Consider the following 23,788-nt stretch of genomic DNA (forward strand, 5'->3'; position numbering starts at 1 on the left):
TATGACTTTCTTATAGAAGAAATATGTTCGGAAAGTGAACCAATTAGACGAACAATCAACTTAAGTCAACGGGAGGAAAGGGAATAGAATAGGGAGTGGATAACAAAAAGAGAAATGATTGCATCAACCATGTGGAATGATTATAACACTCAAAGAAACTAGTAATTGAGTGTTAATTATATATGTTTGTTTTTATTATGTCTTGCTTGAGTTTGTATTATCTTTGTTATGTATTTGAAGTAGATGTTGATTTTATTATAAGTTCTTATGTATTTTATGTATTCTCTTTTAAATATTAATTGTAGTTTTTATATGAAATTTATTAAATCTAAATATTATATGATTTGATTTTGTATAAATTTATAACTTCTTTTTTGTAGAAATGAGTTCCACACAAAATGAAAAATGCAAGGGCAAGCACTTCACATTGTCTAAGCCTATGTCGCACATGTTACTTGAGATATTAACTGAGGAGGCACTTAAAGGAAGCAAACCTTCTTCGACATTTAAAGCAGAATCTTTTGTTAAGGTGGCTACAGAAATCAGTCAAAAGTTCAACGTGCAATGTGAGCCTAAGCATGTAGACAATCATCTCAAGACTGTGAAAAAAGAATGGGGCATAATAACCAAACTTAAAAATAAAAGTGGCTTTGGCTGGGATGATTGTCTGAAGATGATTACAGTTTCAAAAGATGTATATGATGAAGAAGTAAAGGTATGATAAATAGTATACTCTTTGTAATTTTTATATTTACTTTTGTTTCTAAAATGTTATACAATGAACTAAAAAATTACATATTCTAAACTTTATGAACAGACACATCCCAATCATGACAAGTTTCTCAACAAAAAACTTGATATGTACGAGGCAATGGCAATTGTTGTTGGAAAAGACATGGCAACCGGAAATTATGCCGAATCATATGCTGATGTCAACATGGAAGAGAACACTGAAGAGCAATCAATTTCAATTGAAAATAAAGGGGAGTATGAAGAAACTGCTAAGGGAAAAGAGACATCTTCCTCTAGTACACAAAAGAGGCAACATAGAAAGAGAAAGCGCATGTATGAAGATTATGGTGTTGAAAAGTTGTCTAAACAGATTGGAGATGTAGCACTTGTAATTCAAAGCCTCAGCAAAAATCAACTTGATGTTAATGCGTTGTATGCGGAAGTGATGAAAATTGAAGGCTTTGATGAGATTACTCTTGGGGATGCATTTGATCATTTGGTCCAAAATGAAATGATGGCAAAAGCATTTATGGCAAAAAATGCTAATTTGAGGAAAATTTGGGTTCAGAATTTTATGAATCAACATTACTACAGGCCTGCTTGCTAAGATGGTTTGACTATGTTTAAAATTTGGGTTCAGACTATGTTTGTTATTTGACAAGTATGTTTACTTGTTTAATTCGGTCTAGCATGTTTATGTTTGTAATTTGAACTAATATGTTTGTATATGATATCGAAACTTAATATTTATGCATGACTTTGTTTAATGTTAGATATTTATATTTATTTCTTGATGTTTATTTGATATATATTAAAGGGATAATTGCCTTTACCCGTAAAAAAAATATTTATCCAAAAAACCCATCAAAATATTTTTTGAATCTATTTATCTTTTTAAAAAAACTTCATACCAAAAAAAAAAAAAACCCAAATATATAACTCTTACCATAAACTAATTTGGCTTTCTTTATATGAAAAAAAAAAACTTATTTTAAGCTTTTAAAATTAAAAAAAATATAGTAATAGGTTTTACTTAAAAAATATTTCGCAAGCTTATTTCTATATAATATGATATGACATATATAGTTATATTTTATAAAATAAGCTATGTATGAATATATATTATAATAAAAAAAATTCATCATTATACTTTTTAGATTTCATTATTTTATTGTAAGTGATTAAATATTTATATTAAATATTTTATATATATTAGATAAACTTGAAAAAAAAAAATTATTAATAAATTATTTTTCAGTTCATTTTCCATAACATAACCAAACACTGGAAAGTGTTTTCCAGTTTATTTTCCATAACACTACCAAACATCGAAAAATACTTTCCCGGAATTCACTTTTCAAAAGAAAACAACTTTCCTGTAGCCTAAGGATATAAAAGCTCAATTACAATTCAAAGGATCGAAGACTCCCCATCGAGCAAATATGTATACAATTTTGGTGTGACTTGAGAGTCTGCATGACAAAAATATTCATTACCAGTAGACCTGGATGCAGAAGTCTCCTTTTAAGGAAACAAAAGGACTACATAATATGTATATTCATTATTCACACAGATTAAAGATCATCTCTACTATACTAGTCATAGTTAAAAAGAGTATATATTATATTTATGTATGTATAAAGCAGACTTGCACAAGTATTTAGCTCTGTCGTGCCCCAGAAGATGATCATCGATGCAATGGTGATCTCCAGTCAAGATTCTCCTCTGGATAGTCCTTTTGCATTTCTTCGGGAGGGATGAAGCAGTCCATGGAGAGTCCAGGTACATTGAATGCAAGATCATCGATTGTCCATGTCTCCTCCATTCGTGTGATCGAAAGACCTGACTTCAAGCTGTCCCCAAACCTTGTGATCATTACACTTGATTGACCACCATGTGCTATCATCACACCCTCCACTATCCGATAGTCTTCGATTTTTGTTGCCATTGTGGTTTCCCAATATGTGGGGTAGGTTCCTGGAGACTGAATTCTGGTTAAGTACGAGTCTTCTAGATGCACCAGCAGGCCACTTCTTTGGCTAAAGTAGCCAAATATTATGTGCTTGATCATCTCTGCTGTGCTATCGCTTCGAGCAGCCAAGTCTGCTTGATCAGCAGACAATTTCAGTACGAAACAATCTGTGCCTGAGACACGCTTTTCTCCCATGTATTGTGCTGGAGAGAACACAGCTGATATTGCCATGGGATCTAGTCCCTGCATAAATTATTCCATCTTGAACATTAACAACTTGAGATTTTTATGGTACTCCATATAATCGTACTGTGTTTTAATCACCTCTGCAAGTACTGCTTTAATTTTTACTCCACAGAATTGAAAGCCAAGAATATTTTCAAAATGGTAACAATCAATAATATGAAACTCATGAACAGTTCAAAACTGTTTCACCCATTCAATAATCTACTCCAAGTTCATTGTCAAAAAAAAAAAAATCTGCTCCAAGTTACACTCAAACCTCATGCAAAGGGTCATTACCTCTAAAATGGTGTCTCAAAGAGCTATGAGGAAGAATTATGAAGACAGCCCAAACCTTTATGCATTTACTTAACAATGTTAAAATTAATAAATGAAACACATTTCTTTTCAATCCCAGAAAAATGAGGGGTACTTTTTAATAAATGATCACATGTAGAGTAGCTTTTGATGCCTGTGCCTAGAGCATCACTGTCAAAAACTACCGCTGTCTATCTCCATTAAATAGCTAGCATTGGTTTCTTTTCTGACAAAATATGACTTAACTGACTCCATAATTTGACAAAGGGGAACCAAGACCCGGCATCTTGGGGGTGGTTGGATCTTGATTCATGTAAAGTGAGGTATGAAATTGAACAGGGACCACCTATAGCACCTAGTCGCATATGTGTAGCACATGAACAGGCACGAAATCTCAGATAGCTCCCACATGATCAGAGTAAAAAAAATCACAGTGGAGACCAACCAACCAATCTGTGCTTCTTAAATAGTAAACTCAAGCAACACATAAAGTCGGTTTACTCTTTTTCATCTCAACTATTCATTCTGTGATTCTGATTCTACTGACAAGGGACTGTTGAGTGGAAGAACATTTCTCAACCAAAATCACCACCCCAACTCATTGTGACTTGATTCGTCGGCATATCCATATTTAACGTCAATGTAACACAATGTTGATGGCCATGAGGCCATTAGATTTGAATCTAATGACTTCCTCATGGATCTTTCTTTCTTTTTCTATTTTATTCAAATTCGATTAACCCTAATGATTATTGGCATTGTGTCAATGCTAGATATTTATATGGTTGCCCTGCCCTGTGATATCTACATAGATTAAGACTATGGCCACCTGATCTTCCTATATATATATATATATATATATATATATATATATGAGAGAAAGAGAGGTGATGATTTCAGGGTCACCCCTACTCTTTCTATTTAGTCACTAGCCAAGATCCAAAGTTAGATCACTCATTATTAATTGAATAAGACAAAAGTGCATCAATAATTATTACTCCTATTTATTACTAGTAGCTACACATGCAAAGCAAAAATGAATTAACTGCAACAACCAAAACATGAAGTAATTAAAACCCAATTGGCATAATTAATCAGTACCACTTGCCTGAAGAGCTCGGCGTAGAGGCCGAACTCCACCTTTAGCTGCATGAGAGGCAAGCCAAGGAGTGTGACGCCAAGCCACATTGCCATCACTACCAGCAACAACTTTATGACCATCAACAACTAGCTCGATTAGCCACTTGTTAGGGGCCATTTGCCACATTACAAAACACCCCTTTTCTGCAACTGTAGTGGCTCCAGCCATAGGTGAGCCACCAAGCTCGTCAACCATGGCCATTGTAACTTTTCCTGTAGCAAAAAGGTTCTTCACTTCTCCTTGTAATTTCCGGCAACCGGTTGCTGCACTGAAATGTTGTATAATGTATTGAGCTGAGGAGGATACCTGTTAATTAAACACGTGTTACGGTTGTTGCCAGTTAGTGTAAATCAGTAGTAATTATTAAGTTCATCTAAATTTTCACCAAACATAATCTTTTGTATTAAATGTTTTCCTTCAAAATACAAAAACAAATCTATAATTTTTTTATAGACTATACCAGCTTGAACCCAAGTTCTTATATATATATATATATATCGCTACTCGCTAGGCAGACCAGACCACATCAATAATGGTAGTCAGGAGTACTTAATTTTACTAATACTGAATTAAGTACTAGCAATTATAAAATAATAATAATTAAGTAGGAGCACACTTTTCAGTTTTCACTCTCTATGGTCTTTAGTTTTTCTTGTGGTATATATTTCAAAGAAAATTACATCACCGCTCTCCTCTAGACCATCTTTTAACTAGTTAACTTTCCCTCAAGTTTTAATGAAAAAGATTCAGACCCTCGTTGGAATCATTAATTTTTCGAATTGATAAGTTGACCCAGTAGAAGAACACCCTGATTATAATCTTAACCCTTTCGCTTTATACTTTTCCACATGTACTTGATAGCTATATTAATTACTTGACCCACAAAATGTTGGCCCTCGAGGTTTTTTCTTTTCTCTTTTTATATATTCTTTAATTGGCCTGTTTCTTAGTGGGGGCTTTGAGGCATCTCAGTGGAGAGCCAGTGAGGCACTGATCACCCGAACTCAGAAAATGACCACAGAGTGGTTACTTTCTTTCCTTCTTTTTTTGTTTTGGGGCTTACAACATTGGTTACCTTGGCTTAGAACTCCTAAGCAGCAAGAACAAAGCGAAAAACCTAAATACATTTTGACAAAAGTACAACAAATCTAGGAAAGGCAAATATCACTACATGTTCTTTGAAAATAGTGCACCAATAGATCAAAATGAGCTAACTTTATTTCCTTTTCTGCAAGAAAAAAGATCTAAAAACACATGCATTCATATGCATAGTACATAACAACGTACCTCATTGATGGGTAATTTAGAATGGATGGAGACAGGAAAGAGAGGGCATCCAAGAACACTTAGAAGAACTTTAAGGTCAGATTTTTTGTTGAAAACAAGATAGAAATGAGTCTTGAGCCAGTTTTTCCATGAGTAACCCTTCTTCTTTGAACAGTTTGTGCTGTATTCTTCATCTTCGTTTATGGGTTCCTCTGATAACGGTGCAAGACGACTCATTTGCTCTCTTTCTTCTCGTTTGTTGAGAGAGAGGTGAGAGAGTGGTGGCTATTATGGAAATAGCAGTGGAGGGACGAGAGGAAGTGTACTTAAAGGGAGCCTTTCTTTGGGTTTCAACTTTATGCACACGCTGTTTCGGTGCGTGTTGCTCAATTCTTTTATTTAAGTTTCTTTCTTTTCTTTTTCTTTGTTTTTTTTCCCCTTTCGGTGTTGTAACTAAGAACACTTCATTAAAATATTTTCTTCACTTTTCTGATCTTTATACGAAGAGGGTGCAAAAGTGCAAAGAATTAAGGAACTGCTTTTGAACCTGTAAAGTATTTTGTTGAAGTTGATCGTTATTTTTTTCCTTCTCCAATCAAGCTTTTGCTTTTTGCTTACCTTTTTTTTTCGTATAAAATAATAAAAAAGGCATTCTCAAAAGAAAAGAAAAGACACAAGAAATTAAAGATAAGAGGTTGAGATTCATTTTTCCTGTGATTTTAAGTTCGAGTTTTATAATTATCAATATTGATGGTCATTAAAAGCTTACCTGATCGTTAACTTCAAGATCCGTGAGAATTAGTCGAGGTGCACATAACTTAACCCGGACACCCCACGTAAAAAAAAATAAGAAACGAGAGAGAAATCGTGAACCAATCTCAAACTCACCCATCAATTCTCAAATGGATCCAAATTAACAATTTTCTCAATTCGATTTCTAATGCTTTCCAACTTAGACCTTTTATCTGGGTTTGTCAATATTTTCTGTTATTTTACGCAGTGCAAAGATGCTGTTTTGAAGAGGATTTGGCATTTTTGTCACAAGAAATTGTGTAGTTTTTACAGAAGGATCCATTAAAAAAATAAATGGGAAGTTAGTGATAAGATGATAAAATTAGTTACAACAGGATAAAAGAAGAATTAAAGTAATCAGGATGAAAAATGAGGTTTCCGGGTGTTTTTTTTTTAAAATAGCACAATAAATTGAAGATATCCGTGTAAAGTATAGTTTAAAAAATTAATAAAAATACATCGCACACTAAATTAAAAGATACCCGTGTAAAAATATAAGTTAAAAAATTAATGAAATAACATAGTTTTAGTCTGTCACAATACCATGTAGCGATTCTGAATTGTAATATATCAAGAAATTAAACATTAATCTCCTTTTTTTAATATCACCTTATGTAATAAAATTGTATTTTATATATATGATATTTACTTAATATCATGTTTTTAAATATAAGTTCTTTATATGTTTGGTATTGGAAGCACAACAAGCACAAGCTGTGTTATCATATTAAAATCTTAAATTTTATGTGCCAGTACCTAAAATAGCTGGTTTCCCAAGAAAAAGCACAAGGGGATACATGTGGGCTAGTACAAGAAAATTAAGGTATTGTTTAGGAATGAGATCGAAACGCTTTTTCACAGGAATTTAAATATTTTTTATTTAATTATATCATTTTAATTTGTTAATATTAAAAATAATTGTTTAAAAATATTAATAATTATGAAATATACAGGGGAGAAAAGGGAAACATGTAGGGATATAGCTCACAAATTAATTATGAAATGAATAGCTTCACAGATTTCAAGAAGTTAGTTCATATTAATACCTGTGATTATTTAATTTAATATAATGCCTATTTTGTCTTTTTTTTTTAGTTTAACGTGGATGTCCGGGCCAACTTGCGTGCACCTCGACTAATCCCACGGATCCTGAAGTTAACGACCATGTAAGCCTCCAGTGGCCATCATATGAGCAACCACAGGGCTCGAACCTGAGACCACATAAAGAACAAACCTCTTAGTTCCAAGCTTACCACTGGGTCACCACCTAGATGGTTACCTATTTTGTTTTTGCTTAGTAATAAACTAGCTTAATTACTAATAAACTTAATTAGTTGTGGTTTACATCCTATATAAATTAACTCTTCATCTTTATTTGTGATTATCACATTAATCCCTTCATCATGGTTTTGGTTTTCCCACGGCACTCGGTAATATATGTTAGGGGTGTTTAAAAATATTATAGTGATTGTTTTTTAAAATAATTTTGCTCGAAAATATATTAAAATAATATTTTTTATTTTTTAAAAAATATTTTTTATATCAACATATTAAAATAATTTTAAAAAATAATAAATAATAATTTTTTAAAAAATTATTTTTAAAACGTAAAAATAAGATAATTAAAGCAATTGATTCTATATTCTTAATGATTGGATTGCTTCACACGCAACTAACACATTAACTAGATTGGTTGCATCTGAAAGGAGTAAACGACATTAATCGGTCCTGTATAGTTCGAGGAGGTTAATTGATTTGATATTTGAATTATTAATCATAGAGGATCGGATCTGATCGGATCTACCTGTGAATCGGGTTTGAGATTAACAAGTAAATGATCACAACTTTGAAGACAACTCGCTGTCGTTTTCTCTGTGGGACCTCTCAAAATCTCATCGTCGTCATCATGTATTGGAAATCAGATGGGCATATAATATAGGTAGCTACGAACTGATTAATTGGCAAGGTAAGATTTTTTGCACCGTCAGATATAATATTACATAACTTTTTTTATTGCATGAGTTCAAGTTCCAAGCAACAAGGACGTGTAGGCAAGCAGAGTTGAGTTTAGTTTGATAAATGCTAATGGCACAAGAACCATTTATCGGATATCGCACACCTACGAGCTCAACAACATGGAAATCTACCCAAGATTCATTAAGGCTGTGTTTGTTTCTTAGAAACTGGTTTTTTAAATATCATTTTTCAAACTTTCCTATCTTATTTGCCTTTAGAAAATTGGTCAACGGAAAACACTTTCCAGTCAAAGAAAAATTTGGCTTGGTTTTCAGGAAAGTGTTTTCTTTTTATTCTGGACGGAAAACACTTTTCGAAAGTTGTGAAAAATTTAGAAATATTATATTATTTGCTGATTATATCAAATTTGATTCTCAAACTTTTGATTGCTATATATATATTTTCTTTTGAAAATTTATTTTTTAATTTCATCCCTTATAATTTAATTTTTATATTAATTTTGATCCTTATTTTTATAATTGTTATTTGCTTTTCCCTTATTATTTTTTAATTGAAATTTTTTATCTATCAAATTTGGTCCTTATTCTTTTGATTGTTACTTATTTTATTTGAAATAATTTATGAAATGTTAATTATTATTATTTTAATTTCTTCATCTTTTTTTTTTTAGATTTGATCTCTATTATTTTGATTATTATTTATTTTATTTGAGATAATTTATGAAATTATATTTTTTTTCAATTTCATTATCATTCAACTTTTTAATTTGTAAGATTTGTTCCTCATTTTTTAATAAACTTGAAAAAAATAAAACATTAATAAGTTATTTTTTAGTTTATTTTCCATGACATAACCAAATACTAGAAAATATTTTCCAACTTATTTTTCATTACACTACCAAACATTGAAAAATAATTTATTTTTTCAAAATTCACTTTTTAAAATTAAATTACTTTTCAGCAAACAGTTGGGAAAATTTCCAATATAACTTGTTAGCTGGTGCAAATATTAAGTATTAACTAACGAATTAAAAAAAAAACTTGATTAATAAATTATTAAAAGTTGTGACAGCTAAACAGGAAATAAAAAATATAGACACTCAAATCGAAAAAATAAAATTACAAGTACAAGCATTCAATAGAGACGAACTTAAAAATTCATGCACACGTGACAAATATATCATTGTTCAATCTAACAACCATGCCACACTAAAATAGATGGAACCTAGCAGAAATAATTGAATATAAAAAAAAAATGAAAGTTCACACGTTTGAATAATGCTCGCAAGCTTAAACTAAAAACAAAAAAATTTAAAAGTTTATAAAATAAAAATATTATTAACTTGTTATTGAATGGATATAATAGGAGAAAGGACTAAGTTGTTTCTTTCATTTATTTTCCAGGATAATTGGCCAATTGCAGGCAAAATTATTAAACTTAAACTAATTTATTTACCCGATTCAAGATTTAAGTCACGAGTTAAATAGGTTAATAAATATTGATCCAAATTAATCCATAAATACATCATTTTCAATTCTCTTTTTAAATAAAATAAAATAAAACATTCTTATAAAAGAAATTAAATTAAATTTTGATTAGATTAATTAGATTATGGATTGACTAGTCATATTAATTTTTTTCTTAAACTTAGCTAACTTAGTAGTTGAATCAATTGAATTTCGAGTTGATCTATGTAGTATGTCATGCCAGATAATTATGTTCAATGGTAGGACTTTGAATTATACAACATTCCTTTCTCCATGAATTTTGAACATTAAATTTTGATGTAGAAATCGCAGTTCTAATCTAAAATACAAGAAATGACCCACGATGGAACGAAAATTCATGCATATACACCACTCGATGTTATAATCTTGTTAAGAAACAGAAAACCTCAGATTAGCTTCTAAGTTGATACCAAATTATCAATTGAGTCTCAAAACAAACAATTTCATCAATCGCATCCCAGAAGTTTTAGAAAATTGCTCCATTGGGTGCTCTTGTCTACATTTGGTATTATTTTTTTCCGTCAAATTCTTATTAAAACGACACTTTATATTGCATAAAAGAAGCATGTTGGATGGAAAATATATTTATGCATAAACCATGGCAAAATGACCAAACCGAGAACGTTTTAAGAACTTGGAATCTAATTGAGTGAAGAATGGATATTAAGGTCATGGACTAAATTGAGTTTTTTTTTTTTAAAAAAAAAGATATTATCTCATTAAATCTTTGGATTGACTATCGTTACTGTATGTAAAGTATAGACTATGATACAAATGTAGAGGAAAAGAAATAAAGAAAAAAAACACAAGAAACATAAAAATCTTGGTTGAAGAACTTTATCACCAGTGGCAGAGCTACAAATTTTTACATGAGAAGACAAATTACTAATAAATATATGATATTATATGCTATACATACATGTGTTATATAAAAAAATTAATTTGAAATATATATACCAACTCAAGTTAAGTAAAATTAATTTAAGAATATTTTTAAAATAAAAAAACTTACATTATAATTGTTTTTTTTTGAGATTTTATATTTTAAAATTACTTCATAATGATTTTATTTTTAATCTCATTAAAAAATCTTTCTCAATATATATAACAAACTTTCATTTATCTATTTCTAAATCTTTCAAGGACTAGGAAAGTTTTTGGTAACAATTATATACTGACATATGGTACATAACATATAAAATCATAGCTTAAAAGGATTATCACAAATTGATGTTGTTCTTACTGATATGTTGTTTTGTACAAGTGGATTAGACATAAATATTAAATGTTTTCTTTTTAATTTATTTATTATATCCCTAATGTTTTTTAGTTGTCCTGTACTTCATTTTTAATCATTAGTAAATTCATCACCATCATTTTTCATATGAAATTCATAACAAAATACTTATCAATTCATCAAAACTCATTTCAATTCATATCCATTAACATATAATATTACCCATACACATATTAATTCAACAAACCCATATATTATTATAAATCCCAATATTTTCAATAACTAATTATAAAGAAATAAAACTAAAATTAGATAATGAAACAAATAGAAAAGATGAGGGCAACTTTCCTAAAACATAAAATATAAGAGGTTACTTGCTTAACTAATTAATAGCTTAGGGCTTGAAAAGAAATTTTATAGAAAAGATAGAGACAGAAACAATAATGAAAAATAAAAGGAATTTGGATCAATTAGTAGTTAACAAAGAAAATTAAGTATGTAAAGTTATTATAAAAAAAATACTTTTAAAATAAAAGATAAGAGGTAATTGCTCCCTCTTGCCTCATTTTGGCTTTGCCGTTGTTGATGACGAGAGGCTAAAGCCTATCTAAAGATTTGGTATTCTAATTCTCAAGCTCAAGAATTTTATATATATATATATAAACAAGTTGAGAAATTGCATGAAGCATAATCATAAAATCTAAAATATTTTCTCCTTCATTTTCTATTTCAAAACATAATTATTTGAGAACTCTTAAGAGAAATCTCTAGATTGCCATTCATTTTTATTTTTATTTTTATTTTTGGATAGATTTGTCGTGTCTTAAAAAGTATATTTACATTCTATCTACTATCTAGTTTAAAATAATTGATGCTGGCAAATGTTACTAATTAAAGATAGAATTTATGCAGTCTCTATTTTTCCTTGCCCACTGTTATTCCTAACACTGTGTCAATTATTTTTTGAAAAAATGTATTTATTTTAATTTAATCTTAAGATAATTGACACGCGGATTAACAAGGTTAATTTTATTATTTAGTCAGTAGTATTTAGACTTTAATATTAAAGAATAGAATTCTTACGAATCCAAGATAAACTTTATCTAAATACGTGGAAAATGGTTTAGAAACCTTAATTAATATTTATATGACCATGGGCGCGTGGGCATAGTCAAGAGAAGGGAGGAGCTTCAAAGGAAGGCAAGGCGGGCGACTTGTCCACGTCTGTTTCCCAGATGCAATTATAGCTTTTCTGGTAAGTTTGGTGCAAATTTAGGAACTCCATCGGACGTATTGCTATTGTTTTTCATTTTGTTAGTAAGAACTCAAAATGCACATCCCAAATTTCTCTCCTTTTCCAAGGGGAAATTTGAACTCTATTAAGTAGATAAATGTATAACACAGAAGCCATAATCATGGGCAATAATGCACTGTAGTTGTTTTCGGTGGTGTTTAAGAGTGTTTTTTCTCTGAAATATATTAAAATAATATTTTTTTTATTTTTTAAAAATTATTTTTGATACCGATACAAAATAATCTGTTTAATAAATATAATTTTATGAAATATTGAATTCCGAGAAAAAGTATATATATTTTGTTGTCTTGTTGAAAATTTATCGTGTATCTCAAATTGTGAGATGCTACGTTAATTGCTCACTATTAATTGAGTTTGTTGCTGCCATGTATACAAGAATTAATTGCTGTTAATTAGTTGTTTTTTTTTTATTACGTTAATTGCTCTTGCTGTGCTTTGCCGTGTTGAGTGTGCTTCGCTTTGAAACTTGCTGTCATTGAAATAAGTTGGAAAAAAATGTAGGTTTCTACTAAAACCTTTCTGATATGCAAATACATTTAATTAAAAATATGTTAAGGTAACTAGTGGGGTGATCTGATATATCATTAAAACATATTTTAATATAATATGTATTAAAATATAGATTGTATATACAAACTTTATGTTGGTGTGTGTGTGTGTATATGTCACAAATTTTATGATTAGTTTGTGATTAAGTGTGTTATTTTTTACATTATTTAAGTGTGAAAAAAACTATAGATGGGGAATCTGATTTATTTTTTGATGAATTTTATTTTGAGAATGATATGATCCATCAAACCTTGGCTTATTATTCACCGCAACATGGTAGTGTTGAATACAAGAACCAAGTGTTGAAAAGATAGATGATTTTATGTTTATAAGTTCAATATTACCTCAGAACTTGTGGGGTAGACTATTTTATTAACAAATTATATTCTAAATAAAATACTTTACAAGAAATTAGATTATATACCTTATAAGTTATAAAAAGATCGAAGACCATCATATAAATACATGAAAGTGTAAAGGTGTCCAGCAAAAGTTACAGTTCCTCTATCAAAGAAAGTTAAAAAACAAATTGCATTATACAAAATATTCAATTGTACTTTAAAACTATAATGATGCTTATCGGATATCCAATATTAAAAGCTCTAAATCTATGAGTTGATTTATCTTTATCATTGGAGAAGTTGCAGTTTCTTAGAAACCTTTAAATAAACTTGCATATCCAGATCTATTATGAAGTCTCAGTTTATATCAAAGTTGGAGAAGAATCAAATTGGCTTCAAAACATTTTAAAAAGTATTCTAAGTTGATCAAAACATGCATGTGCCAACAATATGAATACATTGCAATAACTTATTTATAATTGGCAGGGTATAAAATAGTATGTATAACGATTATTCTTGATATATTTGTTGAAGACACAATACCATAAGATAATTACTTTTAATTGAGATTATATTCATTGACTATATAAAGTCAAAGAAAAATGTTGTGGATCTACTTATAAAATGCTTAACAAGAGAGCAAGTTGATAAATCTTAAAAAATGATGAGATTAAAGCCTACACTCAAAGAATTGTCATGATTGCAACCTTACTTATTTGATCGGAGATCCCAAAATCTAGGTTTAAAAGAACAACCAAATTATATGTCAATTAAGTAAGAACACTCTTATTTATTCATGTGATGAAAATATTGCCTATAATGAAAATCAAGATAAGTTAAGCTTTTAGATTGTCATAACAACCTCTTTTTTTTTCCACGTATAGGGGTTGTTATAATAGCTTCTATTTGTGTATATAAAGTTGCCTAAATTTATCCAAATTTATACAGTTTCACACTACCGTGACAACCCTTAATTTCTCCTATTTGGTGCTACCATAAGAGCCCATTTTCCACACATAAATAGTTATCATAACAGCTCTTATAGGTTTCTTAATTCATACAACATGCTCAAAAGTCTAACCAAAACTCATGACTTCATGATTTTTAGTTTAGCCAACATCTTAGGTCCAATAACACACACTTATTTTCAAATACTTACACTCATTTTATCATATATTTAATGGGCATTCCAAAACGATCACCATTTTACATATACTTTAACTATAACCAAACCTTCCTAAAATATCAATCACAACACAACAATTTTCAAGTATTTTCATCATCATTAATACATCAAAACAACACCGTATAATCAAATTTTCAAATCTTTTAAAATTTCCCTACAGTGGTCAACCATTGATGTGCTAAAACCTCTTTGATTTATATCAATTTATTCCATAATTTCGCTCTAAATAACACCCATTCCATGATTGTTAAATCAATTTCTAACAATATACTTTTTTCCTCAACTATCTTCATGAATCCTATAATTCAAAATTAAGGGTTTTTTAATTCTTTGTACAATATGACCATTTCAAATCATTTTCATGCATTCAAATAACCCAACAACAATAGTATATAACTCAATTATCATTACCACACAAAAACCCATATAAACCCTAATCTCAAGAATTGGGGGCTTTCCAATTACTAATTAAAACCCAACAAGAAATTGAAATTTATTGGGTAGAAACATCTTACCAATATCAAAACACTCAATTAAGTGTGTTTCTTGCGACAAATCCCACATTTTCGCCTTCCTCTTCAATTCTTGCACTCTTTTTTTCACTAACTTCCAAAGCTTAAAACTCTCCTTTCTCTCTAATATTTTTTCTTGGCTTGATGTCTTTAAGTAGAAATCACTTTTACACTTTTTCTAGCCCAAACTCTTTAAAGAACAAACACAAAATTTAAATAAGAATGAAGAATAATGAATAATCTTTTGTTGTTTAATGGCTCTTCGTCAGAACAGTTGCAAGGAGAAAAGGTTGGCTAAAATTACAACAATGCCATTAGTGAGTACAAGTGTTTTTTTTGTACTTTTTTCTGACTATTGCCAGTCTTGCAAGGTCTTTTACAACTTCGATTGCTATAAAATTTTACTCTAAAATATAAAAATATGTCAAAAGACTAATCATAAAACTTTAGCTTGATCAAACGGTCAGATTAATACCGTAAAACTAGAAAATAAATAATTTTATGCCAAAATTTGAATTTTACGTACCATTTTATTTTATTTAATCATTATGATTTTTTAAACTAATTCATTGATGACTCCCATTCATAATCATCATAAAAATTCGCTCAGAGTCTTCACCACTCTTGGTAAAAATAACGCGATTATACGCAGGGCTTATATTGGCGATCAATATTTTTCGCGTGTAAAATCATGCATTTTTTTTATTTAGAATTCCATTCCATTCTATTATTATTATTATTATTATTATTATTATTATACAACTATTTTCACCCCAATTTATACAAAATTTCTATTAGATAATTATTTTACCTGATTGAGAAATTTATGCGATTTGTGTCTGAGTTAACATTTCGCATACCGATTTATTACTTTATTTCATCCGAAGTTTAAGTTAAATTACTAAAGTTTTTATCCTAGTATATAACAATTTTCCTTCTTAATTATCATTTCTCAATCAAAATGTACCATTTCTAGCACTAATTTACTAGTTTTAGGTCAAGGGTTTACAATGTTGATCTATCCAAAATTTTAAGGTGTCCTTCATTTTTTTTTTATTTCAAATGTGATTCTTATTTTTTTTATTGCTATTTTTTAAAGTTTTTTTTTAAAAAAACTTCAATATTTTTTTCAATTTCATCATTCAAGATTGGGTTGTTGAGAATTGAGCTTCATGAATTTTTTTTATGGAGTAATCCTGGTCTCATGACCCGAGTCATGAATTTAAAAAGTTAACCCAAGTTGATATCAATCATTTTAGATCCTTTTTTTTACACTTACTTTCTTCATTCAAATTCATTCTTCAACATTGGGTTTATTTGAAATTAAACTTTGTGATTTTCTTTACTTTCTTTTCTATGGGGTCATCATAACTATATGACTTGGATCACAGGTTTGACAGGTTCACATGGGTTAAGTCAAGTCTTTTTTTTTCTTTGATTTTAATGAATAAGTTTTTGGTTTCATCCTTTAAAATTGAGTTGGTTTCAAAATTGGGCTTCATTCTTTTTCATGTTTTGTATTTTATTAAGTAATTTTGTTCACATGATCCAGGGTATGGGTTTCAATGAACTTACCCTGGTTTGTTGGTGTTTTTTAAGTGTTCTTTGTTATTTTTTTATTTTATCATTTTACATTGGATTTGTTAGGAATTGAGTTTCATAATTTTTTTTATTTGCTTTTTATAAGGTTATCTTGATCTTACGACTTGGATCGCTAGTTTGGCATGCTAACTCGGGTTAACTTAAGTTATTTTTTTAAGTCAACTAGATCATGTCAAGATAACTCTCACACAATTTAATTTTAAATCTAAACTAGGTAAGAAATTGAATCAAGAAATTTTAAGATTAACTCATTTGATTAATTTTAATAAAAATATCAAACAATTCTTTATAACCTTTATATTTGTTTACAGCACAAACCTATAAAGTATTATAACAAAAAAAAAATGATGGTTTTTTTTTGGATAAAATATTTTTTCAGAAGAAGGATTTGATAATTATCCTTAAATCTTTAGCAAACCCGGTATATACAACATGCTTGGATATCTTGCTATAAACCCGACCCGACCCGACACTTGCATGCCCCTGGCTGCTCTTCTTTCCCAGGATTCTTTTTGAAGCGAAGATTAAACCTTAAAGATATCCACTTGTTTCGTTTGGGTTCCTTCTTCAAGTAGGCCATAGCAATCTCCTTTGATGGCTAAGCTTTCATGATATCATTATCCATTATCCAGGCTTAATATGTGCATCAAAGCATCGAAGCCCGTAATATAGTTCAGACTTTATGGGCAAGGGTGGAGGCATGTATGGGCTAGGATGGGCTCTAGTCCAGGTCAAGATTTTATCAATATTTTTTTATTAGTTTTATGTTAAAAAAATTTGTAATTCTCAATTGAGGTATCAAAAACTTTTGAAAATTTACGTATAGCCTTCTAATATAATGCTTTAGCTTGGGTTAAAATTTCAGAATTTTTGGAGAAATTCAGAAATTTGATAAAAAATCACAATTTGACCAGTTTTACGTTATTGGATGTAATTTTCAATTCAACCATCAGATTGAGCTGAAATTTTACGAGGGATCTTAAAATATATTGAATAAAATCTGGTTTAAATTTTAGGATGAACAGAGTTTGATAGTGCTAAAAAAAAAACATCAAATAAAAGCAAAACGACTCATTAAGGGTAAAATGGTTATTTGCTATTAAAAAATAAAAAAAATCAATTCTTCCTTCCTTTTATATGTTGCCGACTGGGCAGAAGCAGAATAGTAAAAGAAAAAAAAAGAAAAGGCGAGAGAGAGAGAGAGAGAAAAGTAAGGAAAAAACATAAAAAAAATCCAAGAAAATAAATAAAAAAGTGAGAGAATACCCTTATAAACTTACAAAGTCTAACTTATAAAATACTAATCTAAGGAAGAATCAAGTGAAGAAAGGAGGAATTGAGAGGGGAAAAAAAATTTAATTACTTTGTTTTTCAGTTGACATGAGATTGTTATTTTATTCCGGTTGAGGAGTTGTTACAATATCGATTCAGATTCGATTATAAATGAATTATATTTTACAAAATATCGAAGGATGTAATTTTAATAGTGAGTTTATTTTTACTTTCATTTTAATTTTATATACTTTTAAATTTATTTTTTAATATTTTGGGTAGTGTATTTGAATTTAAACATTACTGTTAACTTTAAAAATTTATATACATAAGTTAATAATTTATCTTAAAAAAATTTATATATTTATTTAATAGCTCAGGGTAGGAAAAATTCCCGGCACCGCGGGCCTTTTCATTGAAAATGATAAATAATGATCATTTATCTAATAATTGAAACAAAATGACCATTATAAAAACAAGGCGGAGGAGAAAGAAACCGTAAAGAATACTGCAAGGTAAGTTGCTTTGCTTCAGGACGGTCCCATGCAAATGCAGTTTGTCCTGAAGAAACAGTACAATTAGTACTAATCCATTATCAAAGATGGGTAGTTATAGTGAGATCACAGGAAGAAAACAAAAGCCAACACAGAGGAATCGAAAATGCCACCGCCCAGCAGCTTGCATAGAGACGAATATGCTGCCTGCATGTGCAAGTCTAGGGACGCCGATGACAACGCAATGTTTGCTTGCTACGGTGCTTGTATTCTAGCCATATTTGAAGCGAGAACTAGTCTGTAGATGTTTTTTTATTCCACCCCTCGAAAGACTCAGGGGAGATGGGGACAGTGTGCTGTGCGTCGAAAACAGCCTGCTGTGGAGGCGATGACCAATGGGACCCATGAGGAACTCACCTTTTCAAGTAAACCACAACCTTATCCAACTTGTCTCAGCTCAAAAGGCTTAATATTCTTATCCATCCACGGCATCTGCTACAGGTGCCATAGCCATCTTTTCACATGCAACTACAGAGGCCAGCCCTTATCCATGAAAGCTCCAAAGTCCTCATAGTCAACTCCCCTCGCTGCTTCTGCGTCGGTTTGCAATTTATCTCATACCGTGGGTAAGACGGATAGATTAGAGATTGCTATTGGCAACGAGCCATAACTTTCTTCACATGGGACCATCTAATTATGCTAATCAAGTGGATTCAAGTCTTGCTGTAAACCTCACGTTATTAAGTCTATCAATCTGCCCCTGTATTTCTATCAGCCTAACAGACCGATTAAATGTTGTTTGCAAATGTATAAAACGTACTTGCTGGTGTAATATGCGACTAAGTTCTCCTTTTTCTATTTTTCAGCAGTAGGGGAGCATATATAGTCGTCCAATTTAATAAAATTAAGTTATATTTAACAGGAAAAAAAAAGTTTCAAGAAGACTGTGAGCCATTGATTACTGTACCTAATCAATAATTAATTTAAAAAAATAAGGACCACGTTAAAACAAAATTAATAAATCATAAACTTTGATTGAAGCATGAAATTAAAAACCAATAAAACTTTAATAAAAGAGTTAAAGAAAAAAATTAAAAAATCAAAAGATTAAGGACCGAGTTGAAAAAATAATATCTAAAAAAATTATAATTAAAAGATTAAATTGAAAACAAACAAAACTTTTATAAAAAAGCAAAAAAAAAATCAAAAGAATAAATACTAAAATTGAAATACTAAAAAAAAGGATCGAGGTGTATTTTTTGGGGGAGTAAAGAGAAAAGAAAAGAAAACAGAACTACTATAGACAACTATCAATCCTGTACCAAGATAAAAAGGATGCTATGATGCTTCCAACAACATGATGAAATGACAGATTTGATCATTCAAAGGCGCTGCACGTGCCACCCAAATAACACTAACATCTCCCACGCGTTGGTGCAAATAGAACCAGGCTAATACTTTTTGAATTTAAAAATCTATTATTCAATGTAAAAAGACCAAAATGCCCTCCATGAATCTTGAAATAAAAAAAAAACTCTATGAAAAGGATGATAATTCCCCTTCACGGATGCCTTATTTTTTTCTTGATTCCAAGGGTAAAGATGATTTTTTTATTGTATTTAGAAAAACAAAAGGACATGAACACCCTTCGTAAACAGCTTTAAATTTTTTTGACTTTAGCGGTATTTTAGTCATTTTACTATTTAGAAATTTTTAAAGACGCATATACCTTGCACAATCCTTTAATAACCAATGAGCCATGAAAAAAAGATTGAATTACCCCCCATTCCAAGGTGTATAATTTTTTCATTGAAAGGCAAAAAAGTAATTTTATTATAGCAATGAATAGTTTTTTTTTATGTCTGGGTGTATAATAGTTTTGCTACGCCTTTTAGAGTTTTGATAATATACAAATACTCATGTAGTTTATGGAAATTCTTAAAACTTGTTCTTGTAAAAAGATTAATTTATCCATCTTGTGTCATCAATTAAGAAACAAACAAAACTAAATTGATTCTCATGATATTTTTGGAGAACAATTCAATCCCATATTAAATAAAGGAAATGCCAATAGAGGGTTAGTCTAGTAATAAGTGAACTCCTCACAAAACACTTACTTATAAAGTTGAGAATTTGAATCTCACATACTTTAGCTAATAGTTGGTGATATGTCTATGTTCGCATACATGAATGTAGCTTTTTTTTAAAGAACCTTAAGCTTCGAACCTAACATAGATGTGTTGTGTTGTGGTCTTTTTAGATAAAAAATTTTTTATATAATATTAGCATAATATTCCCTCATGGTATGAGATGATTGTTGAGCACTCAGGTAATATGAATCAATATATTTTTTGTTTTTTGTTTTTTCATTTCAATGAGAAGAAACTACAATTAATAACAAACTCAATCATGAGAGAGGCATGTAGCAATCTCAAGTGCAGGATCCCTGCTTGCCTTTAATAGATTAAAAAGAAAAGAAAAATGCAAATCAACTAATTTAGAAAAAAAAAACATAAAAAAACAATGAAAGAAAATAAAAATTGTAAAGGCTATAAAAGAAAATGAAAGATAAATTGCAAAAAAGCTTAATTATAAGAAGTAATTGTGTATATGAGATTGATCATTATTTCAGCTACTAGATAACCTATTTATAATGTTACAAAGATGGAGTTAAATATAGACTTAAAATCATAATCATATATAAATTATTTATGACAAATAAAGATTTTAAAATCTAAATTTTAGTATAACTCATATTCTCAATTTGCATAGATCCTTCTAATAGTTGTATGTTTTCTGGTTATACTATGATATCCACTAGTTTAACTGTTAAAAACTGTTGTTCTGAATAAGACTCGATTGATAAATTATTATTGTGAATTCAAACTTCATCGGTTGATGATCGATTTTAGTTATCTTTATGGGTTGATGATCGATTTCACTGGTCGATGATCAATTTTGTATTTCTTTGCTAATTTATAAAGTGCATAACTATTATTCTTAATCAAATAATAAATGATTATTTATTTTTAGTATATACAACATCCTAGCCATGCTTCCACCTTATTTACTAGAAAAAATAATAAAGGAAATTATATTTTTTAATGTTTAAGATATTTTCATATATTAAGATTAAGATTCTTCCTTCATTTATTCTTAGGTAAGCTATTGAAGATTTTATTCTTAGGTAAGATTCTTCATTCTTTGTTGAATGAATCCAAAGTGACAAAGCAATAATGTAAGAAATAAAATTTAATGTAGACGCTTATATGGTAAAACTAGATTTTTGGCTCGCACGATGCCATGGGTTGGATAAAAAAAACATTAACAAAAAAATAAGTTCAGGGGACGATTATGTTTTTAAAAGAAGAAAGATAAATGTGATAACCAGGTTAAATCTTAATTAATCTAATAATATGATAAAAAAAATGAGGCAATAAATTTTAAAACAATATTGTCCTGGGCAAAGCTGGGCTAACACGTGAAGCTCGTGACCTGGCACATGAGATCGGGATAACCCTAATATGTCTAGCCTATTGGTATGTGTTACGCCGCGAGTCGGAGTAAATATTTTTTTTGAAGTGCCAAAAAAGTCTAGGTATTGTTAACACGCTTCTTAGGAAATGAAATAGATTTTAACGATGAATTGAAAATCAATTGTAAAGTGAACAATATTTATCTAGTATTGAGACGAAAACACATTAGATCTACTTGGGTTAACCCAGGTTAATATGTAAAACTTGTTGACATAATCTTGAAAAAAACAAACAAACTAGAAAGCTAAGTCTCTAATTAAGTCAATGTTCAAGGATGAAACTACTAAAAAACAACATTCAATTAAAAAACAAAACATCATATGAATTCAAGTGAACTAACCAGACTTGCGACGCAAGTCTTGCATGCCATCGAATTCAATATATTTTTTTTATCTCATAGATTATTTTTCATTTAATAGATTTATATGATAATAAAATGCTTGTCATTTTTTTTTTGCATGAAACATTTTTCTTAAAAGGAAAAAAAAAACATGATAGGTGGAGTAAATATTTTTTTTAAGCGCAAAACAAAGTCCAGATATTGTTAATGTGCTTCTAAAAAAAAAGATTTTAATGAATTGAAAATAAACTGGGTCAATCCGAGTTGACATGCAAAACTCGTGGAGATAATCTTGAAAAAAAAAACAACCTAGAAAGCTTTAAGTCTCCAATTAACTCAATGTTCAAGAACTAAACTAGTAAAAAACAACACTCAATTAAAAACAAAATGTAACATCCCACATCGAGAGAAGAGTATCCAGAGTCAAGACATATTAAGACAGTTGGTACCTAACCTTAGAGGACGCGTTTTGGGACCTGTGAACTGCCAGGAACAAAATCGTGAGGTGTGAAAGCCGGGTTGAGCTAAGTTATAGCAGACAATATTTTGCAAGGGGGAGTGAGCTGAGCTTTACATATGATATTAGAGTCGAGGACGACTCATTTTAAGGTGGATTATAACATCCCACATCAAGAGAAGAGTGTCCAGAGCCAAGGCATATTAAAGCAATAGGTACCGAACCTTATAGGACGCGTTTTGGGGCCTGTGGGCTGCCAGAAACAAAACCATGAAGCGTGGAAGCCAGATTGGGCTGAGTCATGGCGGACAATATTCTGCAAGGGGGAGTGGTTCGGGCCTTACACAAAACATCATGTGAATTTGTGTGAACTAATTAGACTTGCAACAAAAGTCATGTACGCCATTGAATTCAATATTTTTTTATCCCATAGATTATTTTTCATTTAATATATTTTTATGACAATAAAATGATTGTCAATGTTTTTGCATGAAACTTTTTTCTTAAAAGGAAAAAAAAATGACAGGCATATGAGACTGATATAGCAAAGACAAATTATTGATAATAAAAGATGAAATTATATTATTTTTTTTAGTTTTAAGTTAAATAATAAAATAATTCATCAATAACGAAGGAAGAAATTGCATTTTCTTTAAATTAAGGGACAAAAAATACATAAAAAGAAAAAAATAGCTCGGGTGATGTGGCTTAACTCGTTGAAGTTGTGATTTAGATGATAGACTTAATTGGGTTTATTTTTTATATATATAAATTTATATCTAACCTCAAAATATATATATTAAAAAAAATGCTGAAACAGAGCCTAATAGCGCGGCCCAATGGCCCAGTGCCCTAAGCCTTTGAAAGAAAAGGCCCAGACATGTAGACTTTAAGGCAAAGTTTGCGCATCTAGGTTGCTAATTTTTTTTTTATTTAAAGGGATGGACAACCCTTTTTTTTAGGGGAAAAAAAAAAGGAATAAGCAGACAATACGTCGCAAGTTGTGGTAGACAACAACC

General features: G+C 29.9%; 2 protein-coding genes across 2 annotated transcripts; one reads left to right on the forward strand and one right to left on the reverse strand.

Moving 5' to 3' along the window:
• The first annotated feature begins 439 nt into the window (after positions 1–439).
• On the forward strand, positions 440–1,339 carry LOC18100596 (uncharacterized protein At2g29880). The gene is made up of 2 exons (XM_006381857.3): positions 440–715; positions 818–1,339. The coding sequence occupies exons 1-2, from the start codon at positions 440–442 to the stop codon at positions 1,337–1,339; spliced, it is 798 nt and encodes a 265-aa protein (XP_006381919.2).
• Positions 1,340–2,103: 764 nt separating this feature from the next.
• LOC7479506 (uncharacterized) lies at positions 2,104–5,962 on the reverse strand. Its single transcript, XM_002308309.4, has 3 exons — positions 5,673–5,962; positions 4,353–4,691; positions 2,104–2,947 (listed from the first exon to the last, which is right to left on the reverse strand). The coding sequence occupies exons 1-3, from the start codon at positions 5,886–5,888 to the stop codon at positions 2,420–2,422; spliced, it is 1,083 nt and encodes a 360-aa protein (XP_002308345.1). The 5' UTR covers positions 5,889–5,962; the 3' UTR covers positions 2,104–2,419.
• Between the last annotated feature and the right edge of the window lie 17,826 nt (positions 5,963–23,788).

This window comes from Populus trichocarpa, chromosome 6 (assembly GCF_000002775.5).
Source record: "Populus trichocarpa isolate Nisqually-1 chromosome 6, P.trichocarpa_v4.1, whole genome shotgun sequence".
Taxonomy (NCBI): Eukaryota; Viridiplantae; Streptophyta; class Magnoliopsida; order Malpighiales; family Salicaceae; genus Populus; species Populus trichocarpa.